The sequence below is a fragment of the Rhinoderma darwinii genome, chromosome 2, assembly GCF_050947455.1.
Source record: "Rhinoderma darwinii isolate aRhiDar2 chromosome 2, aRhiDar2.hap1, whole genome shotgun sequence".
NCBI classification, from domain to species: domain Eukaryota; kingdom Metazoa; phylum Chordata; class Amphibia; order Anura; family Rhinodermatidae; genus Rhinoderma; species Rhinoderma darwinii.
In genome coordinates, this window is record NC_134688.1 from 246,628,340 (window position 1) to 246,654,760 (window position 26,421).

At 41.1% G+C, this 26,421-nt stretch overlaps 1 protein-coding gene across 2 annotated transcripts in view; it reads left to right on the top strand.

Annotated features, from left to right (window-relative positions):
* AP2B1 (adaptor related protein complex 2 subunit beta 1) overlaps nucleotides 1-26,421 on the top strand; it is a 111,415-nt gene that overhangs the window by 50,081 nt on the left and 34,913 nt on the right. For both annotated transcript variants that reach the window (XM_075853011.1, XM_075853012.1), the window contains exons 6-13: nucleotides 12,309-12,499; nucleotides 12,857-13,078; nucleotides 13,859-13,979; nucleotides 14,947-15,042; nucleotides 15,220-15,335; nucleotides 15,439-15,604; nucleotides 18,435-18,533; nucleotides 22,637-22,896. In XM_075853011.1, coding sequence (XP_075709126.1) covers nucleotides 12,309-12,499; nucleotides 12,857-13,078; nucleotides 13,859-13,979; nucleotides 14,947-15,042; nucleotides 15,220-15,335; nucleotides 15,439-15,604; nucleotides 18,435-18,533; nucleotides 22,637-22,896 — 1,271 coding nt within the window. The remainder of the gene's footprint in view (nucleotides 1-12,308; nucleotides 12,500-12,856; nucleotides 13,079-13,858; nucleotides 13,980-14,946; nucleotides 15,043-15,219; nucleotides 15,336-15,438; nucleotides 15,605-18,434; nucleotides 18,534-22,636; nucleotides 22,897-26,421) is intronic.

Here is a 26,421-nt window from a genome sequence, read left to right on the forward strand (position 1 = left end):
GTGTTATCAGCCATCCAGCGAATAGCTATGGCCTTCCTAGCCAAAAACAAGGTTTCTGCCAAGAAAATTCGCATGTAGTGTGGCCAAATTTCTTCATCTAAGATACCAAATAAAGCCATCTTAGGGGAAATGGGGACGGTAAAAGGGAGGATAAGAAGTTAAATATTTATGCCCAAAAGTCAGAAATATATGGACAGTTCCACATAAGATGCCAGAAATCTGCATCCAAACAATGGCACCTTTGACACTCCGTTGTGGGTATTCTACCCCTTTTATGCAGTCTAATAGGGGTCAAATAGGATTGGTGTACAATATACCACTGTATCAATTTATTATTTATCGCTGGAGAAACCGACATATGAGAGCTAAACACTGCATCTTTATCTTCCAATGTAAGATCTGGAATTTGCACCAACCATCTATCAAATACAGGCAACGGCACCGAAGTGAGCTTGGAAGAGGGTAGATGGGTGTACAGTGCTGATATGGCCCTTAGGTCCCTGCGATTTCAAGATTCCAATAAGAGGATAGTCAGATATAACACTAATGTTTGGCGGAAACTGGGAGTGGAGAGCATGGCGAAGCTGAAAGTATCTATACCGCCTTACGTGTGGGAAGTCATGAGCTTCTCAAAGGAGCCCTCAGCAAAAACGTCTCTAACTTTCCCTACACCTAAGTCCTGCCAAAAACACGGGTCTGTTATACGAAGTAGTGAAGGTAGGGTAGGATTGTTCCACAGAGGCAGTTCCGGGAGAACCTCAGTATAATGCAATCCATTTTTTGCATCACGCCATACTTTTAAAGCCATTCTATGTAAAGGAAGCAACTCTGCAGGTCGTGTAAAATGAGGGTACTCTAAGTAACTGATAAGAGTGTTACCCGCCACCAGAGAGGCCAGATACCTAGTTGAGTCCAACAGAGGTTCATCTAAGAACCAATCCCTAATGCCTCGCAACTGGCCAGCTAAGTAATAAATGTGCAAGTCAGACAGTGCCATTCCCCCCATCCGCTTTGGGGCACTGTAGGGTAGTGAGTTTAAGTTTAGCACGAGAGGAGCCTCAGATGAATGTAATGAACAAGGAGTGCAATGAACGAAAATATGACTGAGGGACAGGAACTGGCATGTGTTGTAGTATATACAAGCATTTAGGTTGGATGACCATCTTAATCAAGTTGATCCGACCAGCAATCGACAATGGTAATTTAGACCTCAACTTAAATTGCAGATTTATGTGAGTTAGTAACGGACCTATAGTTGCAGCCATCACCCCATTGTGGTCGAGAACCATCTCCATTCCCAAATATGTAAACCTGCAAACCACTTCCAAACCACATCGTGACCCTATCGGATCCAATGGTGGAGTAGAGGCTGTATACATTATAGCTGACTTTTGCCAATTTACCCTTAACCCTGAGAATCTGTAGAAAGTGTCAAGTAAATTAACAGCAATGCCAAAGGACTCAGTAGGATTACTTAGGAAAACGACCATGTCATCTGCATATAGACCCACCACACTAGTAACCCCCCTTCACTGCACACCAGTTATCATAGGGGTAGACCATAAACGAATCGCTATAGCCTCTATAGCTATCGCAAATAAGGCTGGCGATAGCGGGCAACCCTGTCTTGTTCCCCTGGCGAGGGGGAAGGAGTCGGAAGGAATGCCATTTACCACTACATTAGCCCTAGGAGACTGTTCCAGGTTATAAATTGAGGTCCAAAGCCAAGACCATAAGATTGTTAAGGTGGGGGTGATAGCATGAACAAAAGTTAATGTTACACCTTCCCCAGGGGTCACCAGAAGCTATAAAGTGACGGAAAGATCAGATTCTGCTTCTCTTTCTGCATGCTATCAGAACGTCCCTCTAATTGTCCCTTCTCCACAGACTGAAGTGAGAACTGCTGTAACTGAGGCTGTGATCTAGCCTGAGCTAGAGACTTTAGAGTTAAGGACCTAAAAAATACGTCCTTGGCTACTGAAGTGCCTCACTGTCCGGACGTATGAGACGGGTACTTGGCAGCAAAAGGGTTAAAAAAATGACTCTATGGCACTCCAAAAATGCAACTCAGATGACATTGCCAGATTTGTCTCTAATTTAGGCTACAATAGGGTTGGGCAATTATGACCTAAAACAAAATCACGATTAATTGAACATGTAACCTCGATAACGATTATGTAGGCCACACCCCTTTTTGCATGCTACGCTATTAAATTAATATCCCCTGAGCCTGCTGTATAGTATTGTATATAATATACCCCTTGACACTACCCCCACACTGTATAGTGCCCCCATAATTCTCCCCACACGGTATAATGCCCCTATTGCTGCTTCCACAAATTATTATGCCCCCCATAGCTGCCCCCACACAATATAATGCCCCCCCCATAGCTGCCCCACAGTATAATGCCCCCACAACTGCCTGCCATACGGCATAATGTCCCCCATAACTGCCCCAACAGTATAATGCCCCATAACTGCCCACCACACGGTATATTGTCCCCCATAACTGCCCTCCACACAGTATAATGACCCCCATAACTGCCCTCCACACAGTATAATGTCCCCCATAACTGTCCTCCACACAGTATAATGTCCCCCATAACTGCCATCCACACAGTATAATGTCCCCCATAACTGCCCTCCACGCAGTATAATGTCCCCCATAACTGCCCTCCATGCAGTATAATGTCCCCCATAACTGCCCCCACAGTATAATGCCCCCATAACTGCCTGCCCCACAGTGTCTGCCATAACTGCCCTCCACACAGTATAATGCCCCCATAACTGCTCTCCACACAGTATAATGCCCCCATAACTGCTCTCCACACCGTATAATGCCCCCATAACTGCCCTCCACACAGTATAATGCCCCCATAACTGCTCTCCACACAGTATAATGCCCCCATAACTGCTCTCCACACCGTATAATGCCCCCATAACTGCTCTCCACACCGTATAATGCCCCCATAACTGCCCTCCACACAGTATAATGCCCCCATAACTGCTCTCCACACAGTATAATGCCCCCATAACTGCTCTCCACACCGTATAATGCCCCCATAACTGCTCTCCACACAGTATAATGCCCCCATAACTGCTCTCCACACAGTATAATGCCCCCATAACTGCTCTCCACACCGTATAATGCCCCCATAACTGCCCTCCACACAGTATAATGCCCCCATAACTGCTCTCCACACAGTATAATGCCCCCATAACTTCTCTCCACACCGTATAATGTTCCCCATAACTGCCCTCCGCACAGTATAATGCCCCCATAACGGTCCTCCACACAGTATAATGCCCCCATAACGGTCCTCCACACAGTATAATGCCCCCATAACTGCCCTCCACACAGTATAATGCCCCCATAACTGCCCTCCACACAGTATAATGCCCCCATAACTGCTCTCCACACCGTATAATGTTCCCCATAACTGCCCTCCGCACAGTATAATGCTCCCATAACTGCCCTCCACACCGTATAATGCCCCCATAACTGTCCTCCACACCATATAATGCCCCCATAACTGCCCTCCACACAGTAGGATGCCCCCATAGCTGCCTCTAGACAGTATAATTCCCCCATGACTGACTTCTATGCAGTATAATACCCCCCATAACTGCTCCCATAGCTGCCCCCCATGCTGTATAATGTCCCCAATAGTGCCTGATAAAATAATATACATACTCCCCTAACCCCGTTCCATTGACGAGTGGAGGAGCTCCCTCTGCTCCTCTGGTCTGTCCAGCTCGGCGCAGACCGGCACGATGACGTCACTGCCTCGCGTCCTTCGATACATAGTGATTAGTAGAGCAGGGACCTTACGGATTCAACTGTATTTGCGTTCTGAAGATGCAGATACAGTTTAAACCTGGAAAAAATAATTGTTAAAAGCGAAATTCACAAGATGACGTTGATTGATTGCGCTGAAGTTCGATTATTTTTCCATTAATTTCCCAGCCCTAGGCTACATTCAAACTTACTTTTTCCCTGTACGTTTGACGTATAGATGCCATTATAGCCTTTGGGTGATGGATGCGTTAAACGGATGCAGTTCAGTGTGAAAACAGCCTTAAGCCCCCTTCACATCACATTTATTACACTACATTTGACATATATGTATATGGGGAGCTCTTCCCGGCGTATATATCAAACGTAGGCTGTGACGGATGCTCGAACAGTGGCATCCTTCACCATAGACTATCATTTTATACGTTAAATGGATACATCATGAACTGGGGACATGAGAATTCATCACGTATCTGTTAAACGGATACTACTATTGGGCATCAGTCACAGGCAACCGTCACCCATAGACATTTATGTGGTATCCGTGCAATGGATACGTTATGAAAAGCTATTAAAAAGCGTGTGCTATACATTGGCATAGTCACCCATAGGCTCCCATTTAAAAAATTTATATATTTTATACCGCGCAGTATCCGATTTTGCAGGATGGAATAGCAGTCTACTCTGCTATTCCATACCTCAGGAAATTGAAAGTATGCTGGCGTATACCAGCCCGACTGAGGCCAAAAGGACATGAAGCCCTATGTACACGTGTAGCGTGTATGCTGGGAGCTTTCCAGATGTACACAAATAAATGTGATGTGAAAAGGGCCTTAGCAGGGTAAAGCAGATATCTTCATACATGGTTAGCAGAGCCATTTCCCTTTTCCCTCCCAAATTCATTTAGCGTTTTACTTGATAATAACTTCCATGTGTCCCATCTTGATGGCGCATCAAACATTTTCCTGTAAATTTCTTCCAATCCCTCTTCATACCTGTGGCGGGATCAGCTGACCTAGGGTTTTACCGACATTATTTCGAGCTCTCCACCCTGGGATAATAGGCTTGACTAGACTTCGCCATCTGTTCAATTCTGGCGCCAAAAGCCCAATACCTAGATAAATACCTACCCTCGCTCGCTTATTTCCAATTACCTGTTCATTGGATTCTTCTTTTCTTGAATTCCAGCAGTACTGGATTAGAACGGTATCTTTTCAAATTTGGGATAGCTGGAAAACCCTGACCCCTACGTTTCATATAACAGTATATTTGGAAATGACTATTCAACAGGCTAAATTAATAAATGACTGCACCACATCTATAGACCACAGGAGGGCAGCATACAGTTTAGAATTACAAGTGTAGAACGCAAACCATTTCTTCCAGTTGTTTTTTTTTTACTAATGAATTTAACTTGACACAAAATTCTAATTTCTCTTGTCTTATTTTTTGATTGATCCTTGTTTCTCTGTAGCCTTGGGCCACAAATGCAAATTCTGCCATTTAAAAACTGTTCTACTGCTAGTTGGTGGAGGGCTAACACTGCATCACCCATAGCAACACCTCTGCATGCATCGGATCTTAAAGAGAACCTATCACCACTTTATTTTACCCCACTACAAAATAAAATGAATACAGGGGAGTGCACAGGACTATGCTTAAGGTTACCTCTTCGTCTAAAGAATTCTCTATAGTGGAGTCCAAATTTTCTCTTGATACTAGGCCGAAGCATTCTTTTGCGAGTTACATTATATAATCAACCCCACCTAAGGCCTCATGCACACGACCGTAGCCATGTGTAGGGCCGTGATTTTCGGGTCAGCCGGCCACGGTGTGTCACCTGCGAGCTGTCCACAAATCGCGGGCCGTGCACATGGCTGCGGCCATTATTTTCAATGAGCCTGGACCGCAGAACACAGCCGTAATAAGACATGTCCGTTCTTTCTGCGGTGCGGGCTCTTGGGCCATGCACGGACCGTGAAAACCACGGTTGTATGCATGGCCCCATAGGAATGAATGGGGCCGCAATTCTCCCGTGGATTTTCGGGGGAATTGTGGCCGCAAAAGCACGTTTGTTAGTGATTGTCTACTCTGGGCTCACGGCAGGAGAGATTTGTGGGTTTCGGTGTCCCCTGCAATTTATACCATTAATAACTGGTAACTTCTACCATTGTTTACAATTTCCCTCTGTGTATTTCATAAGGGCAAAGGTGGTGAGAGGTGCCCGTCAGTGCATGGCGTTGGCGTACACTGTGAGTGATTTAAGGAGCCTGACATCCATTTAGTATAGTATACCTATACTAGGAGATCTCTCCACAAGTCTCCAGGACAGGACCTGCGCCATATGATGACAACAGTGATTTGATGCAAACGGACAACTCTTCCAAGCAAAAGACTCAATGTTTTGCAGTGGTGCTGTGAGACCGCATGGTCATACCAGGCCGCTCTGACGTTAACCCCTGCATCACCACATATGCCTGTCTTAGAGCCTAGCATTATTTTCTTAAATATGTCTGCGTTCACTGTTTTTTTTCCTTTTCTTTCTGGCTTGCATGTGCGCACACTCTTTGATAATGTTTTAATAGGTTGGTAAGTGGAAGATTCCTATTAATCAGAGTCATATTACACCTCATTAGCTGCGTTACACACTCATTTAATTCCCAATTACCCTGTGACAGTAACAAAGCAGCCTGATGTCCCTGCTCTTATTCCTCCTGAACTATCTGCTCTAGCTTTGCTTTTTCTGCTTGCTCAATGCCCACTGTTTGTCAGGGCACACGTCCGTTTTAGCAGTGGTGTGTAGTGCCACACAATAGGATGGAGGTCACTGCTAAATTAGGCTACATGCACACACTGCGTAATTTAGTGCAGATAATCTGCATCAAAACCGCAGGTATAATCCGTACCTGATAGTGCGTTTTTGAGTGCGGTTTTTAAGCGGAAATAGGTGCGTTTTTATTCAATGCAGATTTTGGTGTGTTTTTTTTACAATTAACATGCTGCGGATTTTAAAACAGTCACCGCAGGTCAATTTATCGTTTAGATAAGATGACTTCAATTCTCATTTACTTTGCTGGTGCTGTATTACGCTTTGGATTTGCCACGGAAAAATATGCGCAGCAAATCCGCACGTAATAAGCATAGTGTACGTTCAGACTCGGGGAGCTTTATCTCTTTCAAGTTCACCAAGAACCATATCGTCTATATCCGTATGGGAGTATGTGACGTATGTATGAATGGTGCTATAAAAAGGTACAGCCAAGCCCATGTAAATTTGCACACACTGAGGCTTTTATTTTTACAAAGCAGCAATACTTCTGACGTAGACCTGTTAGACTGTGAGTACTTTGGGCCTATAGCTTTATTAAATGTTGACTTTAAGCTCCTAACCAGAATTTTAGCCTCTAGATCGAGCTCCGTCATCCTATTTTTAGTCCACCTTTTAGATAGACTTCATACTTGGCAAGTCCACCCCAAACAATATAAACTATGCTAACGGTTGGACGGTATTGGATTTGGGCCTTGGTTTTACAAGACATCGTCGAGGCCTTTGATTCAAGAGTAGACTTTCTTGATGGGTTGTCTGTGAATATTTGTTTAATATTACGGCAGGACCCCCTAAATCAGGGCGTATCCCTAAGAGAATGGGAAGACCGTATGGATTTTTCTTGCTAGTCTACCTACAACCCTTCCCGCTGCTATAGAATTTAGGGCCTACGCCAGATTATATATAAACTGGGATAGATCTGGACATGTGCCTTTTGGACAGATCGCCATTGATTGCACCTTAAGAGATCTTTGTTCTCAAAATGTTTTCTACTCCTTTAGACATACAATTCAAATTCAACCTCCCTAAGACATTTTCTTCTGCTTCCGAGACATGGTTTCAGCTGTAAATACTCATCTGGTATAGGATTACATGAGCTCATGTGGAGGTTGTAGACAGATGAAATCACAATTTCCAACACTCACTGATGGTTTAAGACCTGCGTTATTGGAATCACACGTAAAAGTATCACCATCTGGTAATAACAAAATGATTATACGTCAAACCTATTTTACTCCTGTACGATGGGACGGGCTTCATTGACCGCATGCCCACAATGTGGAGTTGTTTCCCAATTCTGGTCAACAGTGGTAGACTTTCCTCTGCTTTCCGGTTCCTCGTCTCCCAGAGGTCGGTTTGTTGGGGCTCCTGCAGGAAGAGGATTAGTCACGTTATATGCTTATATTTCTGAGGGAATCTCTTTTTCTAGCTGGTGAATGTAGAGCTTTGAGGTGATACAGTCCAGTAGTTCCCTCTCTCAGCATGTAAAAACTACATGTGAAGCAATTATTTATTAACACCACTGTCCGACTAAATTTGGGGTACATGGTGGTGTTTTCCTTTGACTCGTTACGCACCCACACCCCCCTCCCCCCGATGCCTTGTTACTTTGGCAAGACAATTCCCTACCAACACAACCTTCGTGTTCACAACCTTTCTAGTGTACTGTAACTAACGCCTGGATACATTTCTCTCCCATTTTTCTGCTTTTGCTTTTATGTGCCTGATCTCATTTATCTGCTTAAAGGGGTTTCCGAGTTAGCAGCATATAAAAAAATCATTTTATATATTTCCTCTTGTATACACAACATTAATGTATAAGAATAAATAGTTGAACTTACCCCCTTTTTTTTTTTTTTTTTTTTTTTAATTTTCGCGCCATTTGTTTACATCTATTCCAGGTTTGTTGATGTTTCTTGCTGCTAATACTAAATTTCCATGAATACATTGCAGGCTGTAATGAGTGTGCATGTTGCTCTTCCCAACATTTCATGTGTGTCTTCCTTGCTTGCCCCCCCATCAGTCCTGTGTATAACCCCCATCAGCCCTGTATATAACCCCCAACAACTCTGTATATAACGCTAACAGTGACTTGCATTTGATGCGCGGGCACAAAGATAAAGGCGCCGCCCCGGAAACGAGACGTCATCAGTGACATGTCGTATACCCTTCTATGTCTCTCTGCTCGGAGACCATGTGATGGGTATACGGCACGTCAGTGAAGAAGTCTCAAAACGTGACGACAGAGGTTATGTGGAGAGCAGAAGCAAAATTCAAAGATTAAGTATGTGAACATATTAAAATGGTGTGCAATATAGAAATAAAATTTAAATTTTAATTTTATTAAAGAGGCTCTGTCACCACATTATAAGTGGCCTATATTGCACATGATGTAATTGGCGCTGTAATGTGGATTACAGCAGTGTTTTTTATTAAGAAAAAGGATAATTTTTAACAGAGTTATGATCTATATTCGCTTTATGCTAATAAGTTTCTCAATGGACAACTGGGCGTGTTTTACTTTTTGGCCAAGTGGGTGTTGTACAGAGGAGTGTATGACGCTGACCAATCAGTGACCAATCAGCGTCATACACTTCTCTCCATTCATTTACACAGCACATAGCGATATAAATATATCGCTATGTGCAGCCACATAAACACACTATAACGTTACTACAGTGTCCTGACAATGAATATACAATACGTCCAGCCAGGATGTGATGTCTATTCATTCTCCAGACACTTCTCTAATACAATCCCGACACTACATCACATCAGGCGTAATCTCGCAAGATTACGATGTAACCTGTCATTTGATACGAGATTACGCTTGCCTTGCTGTAACTATCACAGAGACGCTACAGAAGTGACAGGATTTTGAATACACATCACGTCCTGGCTGGAGGTAATGTATATTCATAGTCAGGACACTGCGTTATAGTGTGTTTATGTGGCTGCACATGGCGATCTAGCTATGTGCAGTGTAAATGAATGGGGAGAAGTGTATGACGCTGATTGAGCACTGATTGGTCAGCGTCATACACTTCTCTCCACAACGCCCACTTGGCCAAAAAGCAAAACACGCCCAGTTGTCCATTGAGAAACACATTAGCATAAAGCTAATATAGGTCATAACTCCGTCAAAAATGATCATTTTTCGAAATAAAACACACTGCTGTAATCTACATTACAGCACCGATCACATCATGTACAATATACTTATAATGTGGTGACAGAGCCTCTTTAATATCTTATTCACCCAAACGTATTTCACGTCCGTGTGCTGTCCGTTTAGATATTGGACAGCACAATTACCAATGAAATTCAGTGGGGCTATTCACGCGTCTGTGTTTTTTCACGGAGCATGTGTGCGCTGCGTGAAACTCGCCCCATGTCCTATTCTGGTCCATTTTTGCGGATCAGACTTGCCTATTGAAGTCTATCCCCGTGCTGTCTGTTTTTCACGCATCAATCCCTAAAGAAATGAAGAGGAAAAAAAGGAAATAAAATCAGTGCTTGCAGAGGAGAAAAACGAACGAGAAAAACAGATGACACGCGGACAGTCCAAAACGGCAGACTTTTTTGCAGACGTTCTGCGAATAAGTCCCTAGAAATGACCTATTTTCAGACGTAATGGAGGCATTTCATGCCTCGAATTACGTCTGAAAAAACGGCACCAATACGTCGGCAAACATCTGCCCATTACTTTCAATGGGCTTTACGATGTACTGTGCCGACGACCTGTCCTTTTACACGTCGCTGTCAAAAGACGGCTCGTAAAATTACAGCCTCGTCAAAAGAAGTGCAGGACACTTCTTGGGACGTTTTTGGAGCCGTTTTCTCATAGACTCCTATGAAAACCGCTCCAAAAACGGCCGTAAAAAACGCTGCTAAAATGCTGCGAAAAACGCGAGTTGCTTAAAAAACGTATGAAAATCGGGCCGTTTTCCCTTGAAAACAGCTCCGTATTTTGAGACGTTTTTGACTCTACGTGTGAACATACCCTAATTGTATGTTGTATATATTTCATGTGATCTGTGTATCTTATGCAAAATGTTGACGTTTATGTACTTTATTTTGGTTTCCGTTTAAAAGAAAGAGTTTAAAATGGCACACGCTGTCTCGTAGAAGGAAAGTGCTGGTTGGGTAGGAGAGCTGCATATGGCAGCTCACTAGGGGTAGCATCTAGCGCACCACCAGTCAGGGCTTTCTTTAACAAGAAATTGCTGAATAACGTTAGTGAAAGTCAATGTCCCCTGTTGAGATAGGCGTCAACAAGATCTACTGACAAAGATATGAAATTCTAATCAAGGGGCAAATATATATCTGAATGTACACAGTGACTCCCACTGACATTGTAGTATTGTAAATGCATTTTAGGAGACAATAGTTTAATGAGGGCCCGTCCCCTCTCCTGACTTGTCTATTTTTTAGTAAATACATTTATTCCTCACAAAATAACAATTCTGGGGCATCTCTTAGAACTCTGGATTGCGCTGGTCCACTGTTATTCCTACTGGAAATTTATGAATAAATTGATAACTGGGTGTTCCCATTTGGGGGGGTGTCCCTACATAGATTAACAATGTCTAATCAGTGCTGACAGTGAAACTGTAGGACACGCCCCTTTGATAAGGGGAATGTTAACACTCGGTTGTCAAATTATATTTCTAGGAGGAATAACAGATGAACGGTACAACGCAGAGTCCTAAGAAAAGATAATCCAGAATTGTTATATTATGGATAATACAAGTATTTACTGAAACAGACATGTCAGGAGAGGTAACAGATCCTCTTTAACATTCTTAGAGGATGTATAAATTTCCCTAATATAAAGGGAGCTGTCCAAGTGACATATTTCCTTTTAAATGTCCCTCACTTCAGATCACTATTGGAACAGTAGGCAGTATGAGAGTACAAGTGATCGGATGCTATTTCAGGGAAATATTTTTAAAGCCCCAAGATATAACAAATGCATGTAATCTGAGTTTATGAGCATGTAGTGTTCAGAATCTGCAGTCGCTCTGCTTGGTTAATATGTCTTTTCATGTGTCACCCTGTGAAGTCTGGAGATATAAACATTGCTATCCTTCTCAGACACTCTTCCAAATCTTCTGTTTTCGGAGATAGCTGTGTCTAGGCTTTGACTACTGATTTGTCAATGAGAGACACTTGAGTGTAGAAGTCATCCGATGAAGTATAACTGATGGCTTTATAATGGGCTTCTCCTTTATTTTCTTAATGAAACGCTCTACTCTTTCGGCTCTCACTAAACAGACGCTCACACTTTATTCTACGAGATAAACACTATATGATTGCTGCAATCGCAGTAAAACAGCTAATACATCATATGAGTCATTATAAAAGAATAGATGTCCGCAATAGTAAATGCTACTATGTTTGACTTTGTTGCCCATCTATGATTTTTCGTCTGAAAATCTGTTACTTTGGGCTGACACTATCATTTATAGTGATTGAGAGAAATGTGTAAATGAAAAACATTTTTTTTATCTGGACGATCTCCAGCGGCACAAATTCAGTCCTAATGGAGCCGTGTGTTGTCATGGAAATTCCTGGCGTAAGTTCAAATAATGTTTTTCATATGTGCTACGGCTTATATTTCATAATGTTATAACTTTATACATTCTTTCCATGCTAAATACTTATCCTCGTTTTACTGTCCAGGTGGTAGCCAATGCCGTAGCTGCACTGTCTGAAATCAGCGAGTCCCATCCCAATAGTAACCTGCTTGACCTGAATCCACAAAACATCAGCAAACTGCTGACTGCGCTGAACGAATGCACAGAATGGGGCCAAATCTTCATTTTGGACTGTCTCTCTAACTACAATCCCAAGGATGAGAGGGAGGCACAAAGGTAAGTAGCAAATTGGATTAATTTCTCTTAGTTATGGTTTCGTTTACATAACTTGTAATGGGCCGTGTAAACAAGCGTCGATCGATGAGATCGCTTGTCGACCAACTTTTCCATCTGCACCTTTCACGAGATGCTGTAATCGGTAGTATATGGGGACGAGCGATCGTTACTATCGTTCATCCCCGTGCATTTCCTTCATGTCGGCAGCACATCTCCCTGTTTTCACAGGGAGCAATGATCGGGAACGAGTGTTTATATTAACGCTCGTTTGCCCCATCGCTGGCCAATGTAAAAGGGCATTTACATATCTTTTGTTCTCAAGTGTCCCTGTGTTGAATCCGTTCTTGTTTTTTTCAGCATCTGTGAACGTGTCACTCCACGCCTGTCTCATGCGAATTCTGCAGTAGTTCTGTCTGCTGTCAAAGTCTTGATGAAGTTCCTAGAACTGTTACCTAAAGACTCCGATTATTACACCATGCTTCTGAAGAAGTTAGCACCTCCTTTGGTAACCCTACTTTCCGGGGAGCCTGAAGTCCAGTATGTGGCTCTAAGAAATATCAACCTTATTGTCCAAAAAAGGTAAGCAACATAATGGATTGGAGAGCTTGACAGATTTCAAATGATTGTATATTGTCTATAGGTTGCTGTAGATTAATTTGGTTTCATACATGTTTGTAGTGCCCTCTATGGAAAGATTTAATATTATGACCATTGTCCGTTTTAATTGACCGGCCAGGTTTTCTAGCCAAGCCACCTGATCTTGTTGGAAAGCGGCTGAAGCAGCTGAATTATATCTCTGTTTTATGTTGGCTGACTGATTCTCAATGTAAACATTTCCTGCAAAACAAATAGTCCGGAGACTTCAGGACTAAGCCTGTCGCATGTTAGTGATTCATAAACAACAGTACTTGTCATCTAACAATAATTCCCATACTATTATACTCAGTAACTGTATATATGTATATTTACATTATGCACCTACACATTCGATGATATGGAGAAAAAAAAACAACTTTTGATATGTTGAAAAAAGAAACATTGTATACCTTCCAAACCTGTTTAGTGACCAGAGGTTACGGGTTTCTGGGATGGACCTGTAGGATGAATGTTTAAAAATGTTTATCTTATATATTTTACTTTATGTTCAATATGATGGTACATGAAAATATCTCTACTTTATAACTGGTATGCTGTAACGCTACATTGTCAACCTTTTGTAGTGAAGAATACATGATTTGTACACTTCTACTCTGGCAGCCCCTTATCCTTACTGCAAGGGGGAGCATTTGGGTACATATGCCTTGCATCCCAAGTAGAGCATATATGGGGTTAATTATCACTTATGTGTCCTTACACCAGGCCAGAGATTCTGAAGCAAGAAATCAAGGTCTTCTTTGTCAAATACAATGATCCCATATATGTGAAATTGGAGAAACTGGATATCATGATACGACTAGCATCGCAGGCCAACATTGCTCAGGTTAGTGTCTCATGTTCCATGCACTCCTACCTGGAAAAAGCGTACGATATTTCATTTAATATATAATTTTATTCTATTGTGCCTGATTCATTGCTTGTAAAACTGCATGACACCTCGGAGACTAGAAGTGTGGTGGGCACAGGCTTCTAAACGTAATTGGAGCTGTAAAGCTAGCTGTAGTAAATTTTGATGGTGTCCACCGACAATCTAATGTTTGTCACTCCCCAACAGTCTTCTGCGCCATAGCAGAAAAAAAATCTGTCCAGTTGCCCTTTCTTGAGATCATCAATCCCAGCCATTTTAAGCAGCCTCTTCTCTCCATGAACTTATTAGGCTATGGCTAGATGGGAACTTTGGTCGCAACACAGGTCGCCCGTTCAAAGATAGCTGTGTCACTCTGAATACATCGCTGTAATGAAAGTGAATGAGGCTGCGTTACTACCTGTAAGTTGGCGTGACCAGTGCCAGAAAGTCAAACTTGATGGATTTCTTGTGGCTGTCAAGTTGCGGGCAACTTGTGGATCGCAATGTGACGACAGTCACTTTCATTTCTGCGATGTACACAGCGTGACACAGCGATCTTTGGACGCTCGACCTGTGTCGCAGCCAAAGTCACTTAGTAGTCCTAGCCTTCAACAAATAAAGTTATTAAACAAAACACATTTGTATGTATTGTACAATGAATAGGTTGGTGAGTGTATATATAAAATTGCCATTATACTGGATACATTTCTTTATGCAGAGGACAATACTACAAACCTATGCTTGGACCTGCAGTCTGTTATAGTCGAAGCAGTTGGTCTGTGCAGTTTCCTTGTACATGTACTACTTGTGAAACCTTGACCCCAAAACATTAGCAAAAAATGTTTTCTGTTTCGATTCAATTTGGTTGAGTTGTTTAATAACAAAATCTGAATTAGCAATGAGATGCAATATATATAATATATATAGTTTTCCTATTCTGCAGGTGTTGGCTGAACTGAAAGAATATGCTACTGAAGTGGATGTTGATTTTGTTAGGAAAGCAGTTCGTGCCATTGGAAGATGTGCCATCAAAGTTGAAGTAAGATCTTCAGAAGTTATCTTTTAGTGAATTTTTACTATTTTCTTTAGCTGATTGGTAGTCTGCTTTTTCCAACATATTTAGATTTTTATTTTTTGGGGCTGGACTATGTACTACTATTAAATAAAATGGAAGACCATTATTCCATTAGTAGATTACCTTTCTTTTTCCCCATAGCAATCTGCAGAGCGTTGTGTGAGCACACTCCTCGACCTCATTCAGACCAAAGTCAACTATGTGGTACAAGAGGCTATTGTGGTCATCCGAGACATCTTCCGCAAGTACCCCAACAAGTATGTTAGTTGTCTTAGTGAATTTATAGATGTATGATTGATTTGTCATAAATAAAGCTCGGTTATGAAAATGTAATCATGTGGTTCCCTCTGTTTGTGACAGGTATGAAAGCATCATTGCCACTTTATGTGAGAATTTAGATTCCCTGGATGAGCCTGATGCCCGGGCAGCCATGATCTGGATTGTAGGAGAGTATGCAGAGCGCATTGATAATGCTGATGAGCTGCTGGAGAGCTTTTTGGAAGGATTCCATGATGAAAGCACACAGGTAACGAGTCTATAGGTTCAACTCCACTGACTGTTGTTCTAATCTTGGTGACCATTGGCTCCCCTTATGTGTTCTCTATCTTTGCTGGTGAAATAGGAGACTTTTGACTATCTGTATTATCTCCCTTTACTCTGTTCATAGTCCATTATCTCGGTTTCCTATATAGCCCGCCTACTTTGTATTGTTCCTTTTGTATTGTTACTATGTACAGTGAAGGAAATAAGTATTTGATCCCTTGCTGATTTTGTAAGTTTGCCCACTGTCAAAGACATGAACAGTCTAGAATTTTTAGGCTAGGTTAATTTTACCAGTGAAAGATAGATTATATTTTAAAAAAAAACAAAAAAAACAAACAGAAAATCACATAGTCAAAATTATATATATTTATTTGCATTGTGCACAGAGAAATAAGTATTTGATCCCCTACCAACCATTAAGAGTTCAGCCTCCTCCAGACCAGTTACACGCTCCAAATCAACTTGGTGCCTGCATTAAAGACAGCTGTCTTAAATGGTCACTTGTATAAAAGACTTCTGTCCACAGACTCAATTAATCAGTCTACAACATGGGCAAGACCAAAGCGCTTTCTAAGGATGTCAGGGACAAGATCATAGACCTGCACAAGGCTGGAATGGGCTACAAAACCATAAGTAAGACGCTGGGTGAGAAGGAGACAACTGTTGGTGCAATAGTAAGAAAATGGAAGACATACAAAATGACTGTCAATCGACATGGATCTGGGGCTCCATGCAAAATCTCACCTCGTGGGGTATCCTTGATCCTGAGGAAGGTGAGAGCTCAGCCGAAAACTACACGGGGGGAACTTGTTAATGATCTCAAGGCAGCTGGGACCACAGTCACCAAGAAAACCATTGGTAACACATTACGCCGTAATGGATTAAAATCCTGCAGTGCCCGCAAGGTCCCCCTGCTCAAGAAGGCGCATGTACAGGCCCGTCTGAAGTTTGCAAATGAACATCTGGATGATTCTGAGAGTGATTGGGAGAAGGTGCTGTGGTCAGATGAGACTAAAATTGAGCTCTTTGGCATTAACGCAACTCGCCGTGTTTGGAGGAAGAGAAATGCTGCCTATGACCCAAAGAACACCGTCCCCACTGTCAAGCATGGAGGTGGAAAAATTATGTTTTGGGGGTGTTTCTCTGTTAAGGGCACAGGACTACTTCACCGCATCAATGGGAGAATGGATGGAGCCATGTACCGTCAAATCCTGAGTGACAACCTCCTTCCCTCCACGAGGATATTAAAAATGGCTCGTGGCTGGGTCTTCCAGCACGTCAATGACCCGAAACATACAGCCAAGGCAACAAAGGAGTGGCTCAAAAAGAAGCACATTAAGGTCATGGAGTGGCCTAGCCAGTCTCCAGACCTTAATCCCATCGAAAACTTATGGAGGGAGCTGAAGATCCGAGTTGCCAAGCGACAGCCTCAAAATCTTAATGATTTACAGATGATCTGTAAAGAGGAGTGGGCCAAAATTCCATCTACCATGTCTGCAAACCTCATCATCAACTACAAAAAACGTCTGACTGCTGTGCTTGCCAACAAGGGTTTTGCCACCAAGTATTAAGCCTTGTTTGCCAAAAGGATCAAATACTTATTTCTCTGTGCACAATGCAAATAAATATATATAATTTTGACAATGTGATTTTCATTTTTTTTTTTTTTTTATGTATATAATCTATCTCTCACTGGTAAAATTAACCTAGACTAAAAATTCTAGACTGTTCATGTCTTTGACAGTGGGCAAACTTACAAAATCAGCAAGGGATCAAATACCTATTTCCTTCACTGTATACACACTCCAGTCCTTCACACACCAGAGGAGTAACACACAACCCTCGCAGATACTTAAATATATAACGATACTTTACTCATAACATAGAAGTGACAAGCAATTTACATTACATCAAGATACAATACATTACATAGAGAACACAACCACACACAGCCACCTCCTTTTCCTACCTTCCCTGGGCACTTTGCACATGTAACTAGTAATGTGTATGTTTATATAATATAAATCCAGATCCCAACCCTATACGGTCTCCTGGTACTACACCTATAACCGAAGTCACATTGAAAACCTGACATGTACATATAGAGACTCATGCATAAGCAGCATATATATATTCTACTCATCTATAATCCGCATGAGATTCCTATAATATCTCTATGTACTGTACATATGTAAAGTCTGCTGTAATGTTATTATACTTATATTCATATACATACACAGAAGGCACACATATGATATAACTTATCTTGTCCCTGATGTTCAGTTCTGATCGTCCAGGGCTGGCAGGAAAAGAGAGAGAACCAAGAACTTCACATGGCCTATATGTTCCTATCCCTGAATTGACTCTGCCCATTCCATTGATTCCTCTTTAAGACCACCCATATACCTTCCAATGTGCATCTGTACAGTATAGGTAAATGTATTCCCAGTATGCCCAGCTGTCTCTACATCCAGTTTACAGTGGCTCCTTCCCGTACGGAGGTCCATTATAATGCTAATAAGGCAGTAGATAAGAATCTATGACCAAATGGCTTCTGAGCATACTGCCACCTCAATGGGTGAACACCACTGAATAATATCAGTATATACTATATCTGATTACCAGGTATATTTTATGTGGTCATAAGACAGAGTGTCTGGATGGGAACAATGTTCTCCTGTAACAGCTGGGAAGCAGTGGAACATATTGAAGGATTCGCATGGTGACTGAGAATTCAGTCAAGTGTCAGGAACATTTATGCAGTTTTTATCTTGTTTTAAAAGTCTCTTCTTCATTCTTTTTGTTTCCCTTAGGTGCAACTGACTCTTCTGACTGCCATTGTTAAACTATTTTTGAAGAAGCCCTCCGAGACCCAGGAGCTAGTACAGCAAGTCCTGAGTCTTGCTACACAGGTATGACTGCACCATCTTCCAAATATTTTTTTTTTAATATATAGATCACTACTTCTTGTAAACTACTTTTTCAACTTTAAGACCATACTTTGTACAATTTATGTTTTTTTTCTAGAATTTTTAAAAAATGACATTTAATCAGCTATAATTTTATATGTAATAAATAGGTAACATTCCTATGCAAGAGCCGGGGTACAGTTTTGGTATTAAACACTATACACAAGTCACTACTTATGGGTATTGCTTACCTGCTTTTTATTTTCTTCAGCGTTGTTTGTTATCGGCTTTTTACCACTGCTTCATTAGGGCATAGCTATAATCCGTGACTCCGTGCCTAAAGGTTGACCCAAATAAGTATCATCAAAGGCTGTCTTTTTCTGTATCCCTGTGCTTTACACTGCACTTCTGCTTGCTGAGATGTATTGCTCTGTATAAGCACAAGCTCACAAAGCAGTCAATCCTTTGGAAACTAAAATCCATAACAGCAAGGATATAGTAGAATGCGAGTTACGCCTACTCTTTCATGAAATAGAAATATATAAAGTTGACTGCAAGTGTCACCGTGTATCTCTCATACAGTATGATCAGTCATACACTGCAAATTCCTCTGTGTTGCAAACACATTGTAACTGGAAATTTGTTAAGAAATGTTCTGGTAATTTGTCCAAACATCTAAAGGGGTATTTCAAAATTATGGCAACCTAGCAGTTTTTTTTCTTTAACATCCGAGACCTTTAATCTTGCTATTTGAGAAAGTCCAAAAAGCCCCTTTGAACAGCTATACAAGTATAAAACAGCAATCCTATATTTTCCTTGCTAAACAGATGAGGGCAGTGGAACATGTGGATCATATACTTTTACATTGAAAGCAGTGAGCAGCGTGGGCTGAGAGGCACTGCCTCTTTCAGAACTATTTGTGCCCAGCTGTTATGTACTTGCAGCCCCCTGCCGCATCTAATAAGTGGTTCCAGTAATCTGAATATCAGCCTTTAAGCTCCGTCATCAATCGGAAGCACACAGATTTTGACCTTTTAAAGAGGCTAACGTTGAATAGTAACACTTGTGTGGTTTATAAAACGGTTTGCAAGAGAAGCCTATGGTCAGTCGTGTCCCGATTTATTATTAAACTGCTGAATGAACAATCTGTATTTAATGCATGGTATTCTTTTATGGTCACTCTTAGATCAATTGGTTGTGCTACCTCTAATAAGAACCAGATCTATTATAACTATATAACTATTGCAGTCTGGCTCTTCCATTTCTGTAAATGGCAGAACAATGGAAATCTGAGAACCTGGACACATTAAGGTGCCAATGATCGGTCAACGATCAACGGATAAACAATTTAACGCTTGTTGATTGGCTGATCTGATTCTTTATGCAGAATTAAATATTATTGTTGTCGTCCGCACGTCTCCCAGTGTAAACATTGAGATGTGCTACCGACATGATGGAAATGTTGGGGGACTGTAGTAACGATCGCTCGCCCCCATACATAGGTCCTTGTTAAAGGAGCAAACGAACACCGATCAACGAGCTGCCTTGTTGAACGGTCCATATCGGTCGTTGTAATAGGACCTTTTAGTCTTCTATTCATGTGGATATAACAAAGATTAATTTATTTTAACTGAAATCGTACAATACAAGTAAATCCCGCTGTCGCTTTAAAAGACAAGAAAATTACTTTTTGTCCATATGGAAATGATCAATTGGCTGTAAGCATTAGGGCAACTATGCTGTCATTATTGTGTTAGCTTTCTATTTCAGAACTCTGAAATATAACTTGACATTCAGACCCAGGTTCTTGCTTTATCTGGTTTTGAGATATAAACTTGCAATTCCCTCTGCAGCTTCTTTAGTGCAGAAGCTCTGAATCCTTGAAATCCTCCAATTCTTCTTTATTTTCACTGCGAAGATTTACTGAGCTTCTCTGGTATATCGTTTTATTCCTACCACCTTTGAAATAGTGTCTGGGAATAAAATTTGGGAAACAAGAGGCAAGAGCTTCAAAAAGGTCTAAAGCTAATTCATAGAGTTGTATTCAGATGCATACTTTATTCACCTTTTATTTTTCATTGGTTATTCTGCCAGCATCCTTTCAACTGCAATCACTTTGCTTTATTTGTGGATCATCTTAAAAAAAACTAAAATTAGTTGTGGGGGTGATTCGTGGAATGTTCATAAATGTTGTTAACTAGAAGGACTTCAAGTGCAGCTTAACGTTTAACAAACTTCTGACATGTCATAGTGACATGTTAGAAGTTTGGATTGGTGGGGGTCCGAGCACTGAGACCCCCACCAATCGCTAGAACAAAGCAGCTGAAGTGCTCGTGTGAGCGATGAGCCGCTTCGTGTCTGTTCGGCTATTTCCGGAAATAAATATATCTGAATACGGACTCAATAGAAAGTCTATGAGCCCGTACTCTGATACATCGGCTTTCCGGAAAAAGCCGAACGGACACGAAGCAGCTGAGCACTCACACGAGCACTTCAGCTGCTTCGTTCTAGCGATTGGTGGGGGTCTCAGTGCTCAGACCCCCACCAATCCAAACTTCTAACATGTCACTATGACATGTAAGAACTTTGTCAAACATTTAGCTACACTTTAATGATTTTTGTTTTCACTAAGATGTTATACTGTGAATGCTTTAAAAACCATTTCCCATATTAAGTCCCTCATCTACAACAGTCCCCCAGCCAGTATGGCAAACATGACTACCATGAATAGCCCATCTTCTTTATTGCTTCACGCCCATTAAAAGTTTCATGCCTGTTTGTCTTAAATGGTTACTGTAATTTCAGCAAGCTTTCCGTAAATCAATAGTACAAACGACTATAAGAAACTTTGTAATATATCTTATTAGAGAAGATTGCCTTTTTCTCCACTTATGAGCCACTTCTTCGCCCCCTTCTGCTTCTAGTAAGTGTTCTGCTGTCTCACCCCAGTCCTGGATTTACAGTAACACTGCTTGGAACTGCTGTATAACCTCCTTCATATTGCTGCTGCTGCTGCTTCTATGTGTGTGTGAGAGAGAGGTAGGGGAGCAGGATCTCCTCTTCTCTGTGTGGGCAGTGTATAGTAGGCATGTTCGCATTTAGACCCCACCCGCTAGGTCAGGGAGTACTGTAAATGATAGAAAAAGCCAGCAGAGGGGAAAACCATGGCTAAAATAATGTCATATACAAGTCAAATAATGGCTAGAAATAGTGTTTATCCTCATGTACACACACATGACTACTTATTCTGAAATGATAGGGTGTACTTTAAGCCTAGGTATATATCCACCTTCTACAGCACTCCATGTGTACAGAGCCATGAGCATAAACTGTGTTTTCAGTAAAAACTCTGTGATCATTGACTTTGTCTACTTCCATCATACTTTCTTACTCTTGTAGATAAAACTTTGTATATTGATTTTAACATACATTTCAGAACAAAGTCATAGGGAGGGGGAGTGGGCACTACTGTACTGGAGTTTCCACAATTATTCACAACACTTGTAACATCAGTGGTTCCAGGTTCATCTTCGGGTGGTGCTCCGAAATAAAGCATATTGTCAAAGTTTAACATAACAGTGGTAGAGGAGAAAAACATGTGGCACTCACCCAGATGCAGTAAAAGTCCTTTATTATGACTGGAGGGAGGACGAACAGACCGCTACATTTACTGACTTTTTCACGCTCAAAGGCACTTCTTTTGGTCAGAAGTAGCGCCTTTGAGCGCAAAGCAGTCTGTAACCGTAGCGGTCTGTTCGTCCTCCCTCCACAGTCCTTGTCTGATGCCATAATAAAGGACTTTCACTGCATCTGGGTTTGTCCTCCCTCCATGTTTGATGCCATAATAAAGGACTTTTACTGCATCTGGGTGGGTGCCGCATGTTTTTCTCCCCTACCACTGTTCTGTAAAATCAATATACACGTTCATCAAATTGAGAAGGTGATTAGGCTGAATATACCTGATGAGTTTGTCACATAAATTGGTCTGCCCTTTAGGGAGACCACTTGTGATATTTGATCTCATTTTTAGGCAATTTTATTGTAACACTATTGAAGACTTTGTAAGTGTTGTATTTTTAAAGACCCATCTTTTGCTCTTTATTTAGGATTCTGATAACCCTGACCTACGTGACAGAGGTTACATTTACTGGCGTTTACTGTCTACTGACCCGGTCACTGCCAAGGAAGTAGTACTTTCAGAGAAGCCTTTGATCTCGGAGGAAACCGATTTGATTGAACCCACTCTGTTGGATGAGTTGATTTGCCACATTGGTTCTCTAGCTTCCGTTTATCACAAACCACCCAATGCTTTTGTTGAAGGCAGCCATGGAGTTCATCGTAAACACCTTCCCATTCAGCATGGAAGGTGAGTTTTGTAACCCATATGAAATGATGTACCCTTTTGTTTTCTATAAGAATACCTTTGGTTAACCACTCACTCCTCCTTAGAGTAATGTATACTTAAAGGGTTTGTCCAGTTTGAGAGCTGTTTTTATACTGATGACCTATAGACAGGATAGGACATCCGTATATGATCGGTGGGGGTATGACACCCGGACCGATCAGCCATTCCGGCTGCCAGAAGCAATGCGGTGGTCGGCCCTGGAAGCAGAAGGCTCCGACCACTATATAGCTGTTGTTCTGCCGTACTTCTACTCTGTTCCTATTCAAGTAAATTGGAGCAGAGCTGTAGTATCCTAGCACAGCCACTATACAGTGGTGGGAGCTATCTGCTTTTGGCATGCCCACTTCATAACTTCTGGCTGACTCCGGATCAGCTGATCGGTGTGGAGTCTGGGTGTCGGATCCCCACCGATCATATACTTATGACCTATCCTGTGGATATGTCATCAGAGTAAAAAAACAACCACCAAGCTGGGCAACACCTCCAAGGGTATTGTTTCATCAATATTCTACTGTATGTTGAGAAGAAGCAAAACATCCTGCCCTGTTATACACCAACTTTCATATAATGTCTTCAGTCCAATGAACTAGTTTCATGAGAAATGTATAACTTTAGGATCCTGTAGTGGGATGTTAAACTTTAATAACCTTGAACTACATCATTTGTTTTCCAACTGTGGTACAAGTAAGTGAGCGTTTCTTATACAAGTTTTGTTTGATCACCTTTTTAATTGGATTTTCGAAGGTATAAATCCAGATGGATATTCAAATACGAATGATGGATATTTGATTTTGACTGATAAGTACCAGAAAAGCTGTTTGTTGTATATTCTAAGCCTTCTCGGTGGATAAGTCTTAGTGGATTGAGATATTATCAACAGTTTTTTATCAGAGTTTGAGAATGCTATGAAGCAGTTATGACTGCTCTAATCGCTTGTCCTGACGTCGTCTCTGTCTTGCTAGGTCGGGTAACTCTTACAACTAATGCATGTCTGTTTATAACCGGTCAAGTCCAAATGGAGATGTTAACCTGTTCTAGTGAAATTGACATTAAGTTTACATATTCTATATAAACCCCTGGTATGTTATAGACCATTATAAAAGACTTTTATCTGTGTCCCCAAAGCTTATGATGACATTGATCTGGTATTGAAAATCGTGAGGCTTGCTTTCAAACTTTGCAACTAAAACAGCAACCGTAAAAAAGATGTGCCTCTGTTCAAATGAATCCCTGCATACTCATAGTTGTTGTTGTTATTATTATCAGACATGTAAAGTTTCAATACCTCATACAACTGTAACAACTCATCCATGCAAATAAAAAGTAGACCCAATTTGACAATTGTCAAATCTGTATGGTACAGTACTAAAATGACTAATCCCGACCGAGAGAAATTTGTGTACAACTTTAAAGAAGACCTGTGCAGGCTTGTCCACATGTAACGGAATTGCTGCGTTTTTGTTTTGTTTTTTCCGTCCGGAATTGCAGAAAAATTCCGTACAGAAATTCACCAGCAGTGCGTAATTTTTAATGTAAATTATTGCTGCGCAAAATGGACTGATTTCCTGCGTTTTTCCTTATAGAAATCAATAAGGAACCTTAATTCCTCAGCAAACTGCAATGCACTGCATAATTTCCTGTGGAAACGCTGCATAACTCATTACAGGGGGTGGAAATTACATCACAGGAAGAAAAAATGTCACCATCACACAGCCCTTGAAAAAAAAACGCAGTAAAGATCTGCACTATTTTCCGCAGTAAAAAACACATGAAATGGTGCGGATCTTTTGCTAGTTGATGCATAATTGCTGCGGAAGTTTTCCGCAGCAATTTCATTACATGTGGTCAAACCCTTATAATTCTGGGTTTTTTTTGGGCACATTTCAGGAATATTATTTTTAAAACTTTTAGAACATGCAGTACTTTAAATGGTTTTCCCAGACTTTATATTGATGGCTTATCCTTAGGATAGGTCATCAATGTAAGATACGTGGGGGTCTGACTTCCAGCACCTCCTCAGATCAGCTGACTGATCTCGCTGCGGCATCTTCACTGTTTACCGGGCACAGCGCCGTACACTTCCGTAGCGGCTGTGCCTGGGATTGCATCTAAGTCCCATTCACTTGAATGGGACTAGAACTGCAATCTGAGATACAGCTCCTACGGAAGTGTACGGTGTGGTGCGCGAAAACGGTGTCCCCGTAGCCAGCTTATCGGAGGTGATGGGAGTTAGACCCCCACCGATCTTGTATTGATGACCTATCCTAAGATTTGCCATCAATGTAAAAGTCCTGAAAAACCTAGTCCTGGTGTTTTTAGATATAAGGATGTGTTTCTCAGACTTTAGAGACATGTCCCTTCTGATGTGCCTAAACTTTCACTCAAGGCTTTAAAGTTCGATTTGGTCTATCTCACATTATTTCCCAATTGGTCCTAATAGGGAGTGCACTAGAAAAGCAGCTGAACAGGACAAGTGTTACTTTTGCAGGGTCAGGGTTAATATATTGAAAATTGTGGCACCCATTAAATGTTCTCAATACACACTGGAAGTACTGCTGTACATATAGCTTAAAAAAACAGGCTGAAAGTTAACTTTAGGCCACTATAGTTAATTTGAGATGAAGGAAATGGAAGTTTAGAGATTCTCTCAAACATCCTAATTCTAAATTGAAAAATATTGTAACACTAGTAAGATCAGAATAAGTATGATATTGCTATAGTATTATATCAATTTACAACGATAATTGGTTGCTGAATTTATAGGCTTTGTAAACCTTTTGTAGACTTTTTGTAACACAAAATTTTGTTCTAAACGTTTTTCTAATTAACTTTTCTTAAAACAGTCTTTCCTTTTTGTGATGCAGCTTCTATGTATTCACTATAAATATAAGCTGCTTAGCGCCATTGCTAGCCGACTCTATCAGTCTGCTGGACCGACAACTTGTCTGACAGCAGCTCCTGTGTTCCTCTGACACACAGAATAACCCGAATACCAATCACATCTACAATAAGTTTATGAACTTTGACACACCGGGTAACCCTAATACCGATTACATCTGAGACACAAAGGAGTTGCTGTCAACTGAGCTGTCGGTTCAGCAAACTGACGGATTCGGCTTACAGCGCTATTCAGCTTTTATGTATAGTTCATACATAGAAACTGCATGGCAAGAAGAATTTTTACTAAAAGTCAATTAGAAAAATGTTTTTAAGCACCAAATAATACATTTAATAATAATAATAATAATAATAATAAAAAGACCACAAATGCTTACCCATGACCGAACACATCCATGTACAGGAATCGAGTAATATTTTATTACACCCACATATCTTCTCAGATTTCTTTGGAGATGAGAGAGCTTTTAATCTGTTAGAAGTGTTTCCCATATGAAATGCATCCTAGTGCCAACATCTGAAAATGGTTTTAAAAGCTTTTTCTCCCCTTTCAATAGTCCATGATTAGTCTGCTGTAAAGTATGGAAA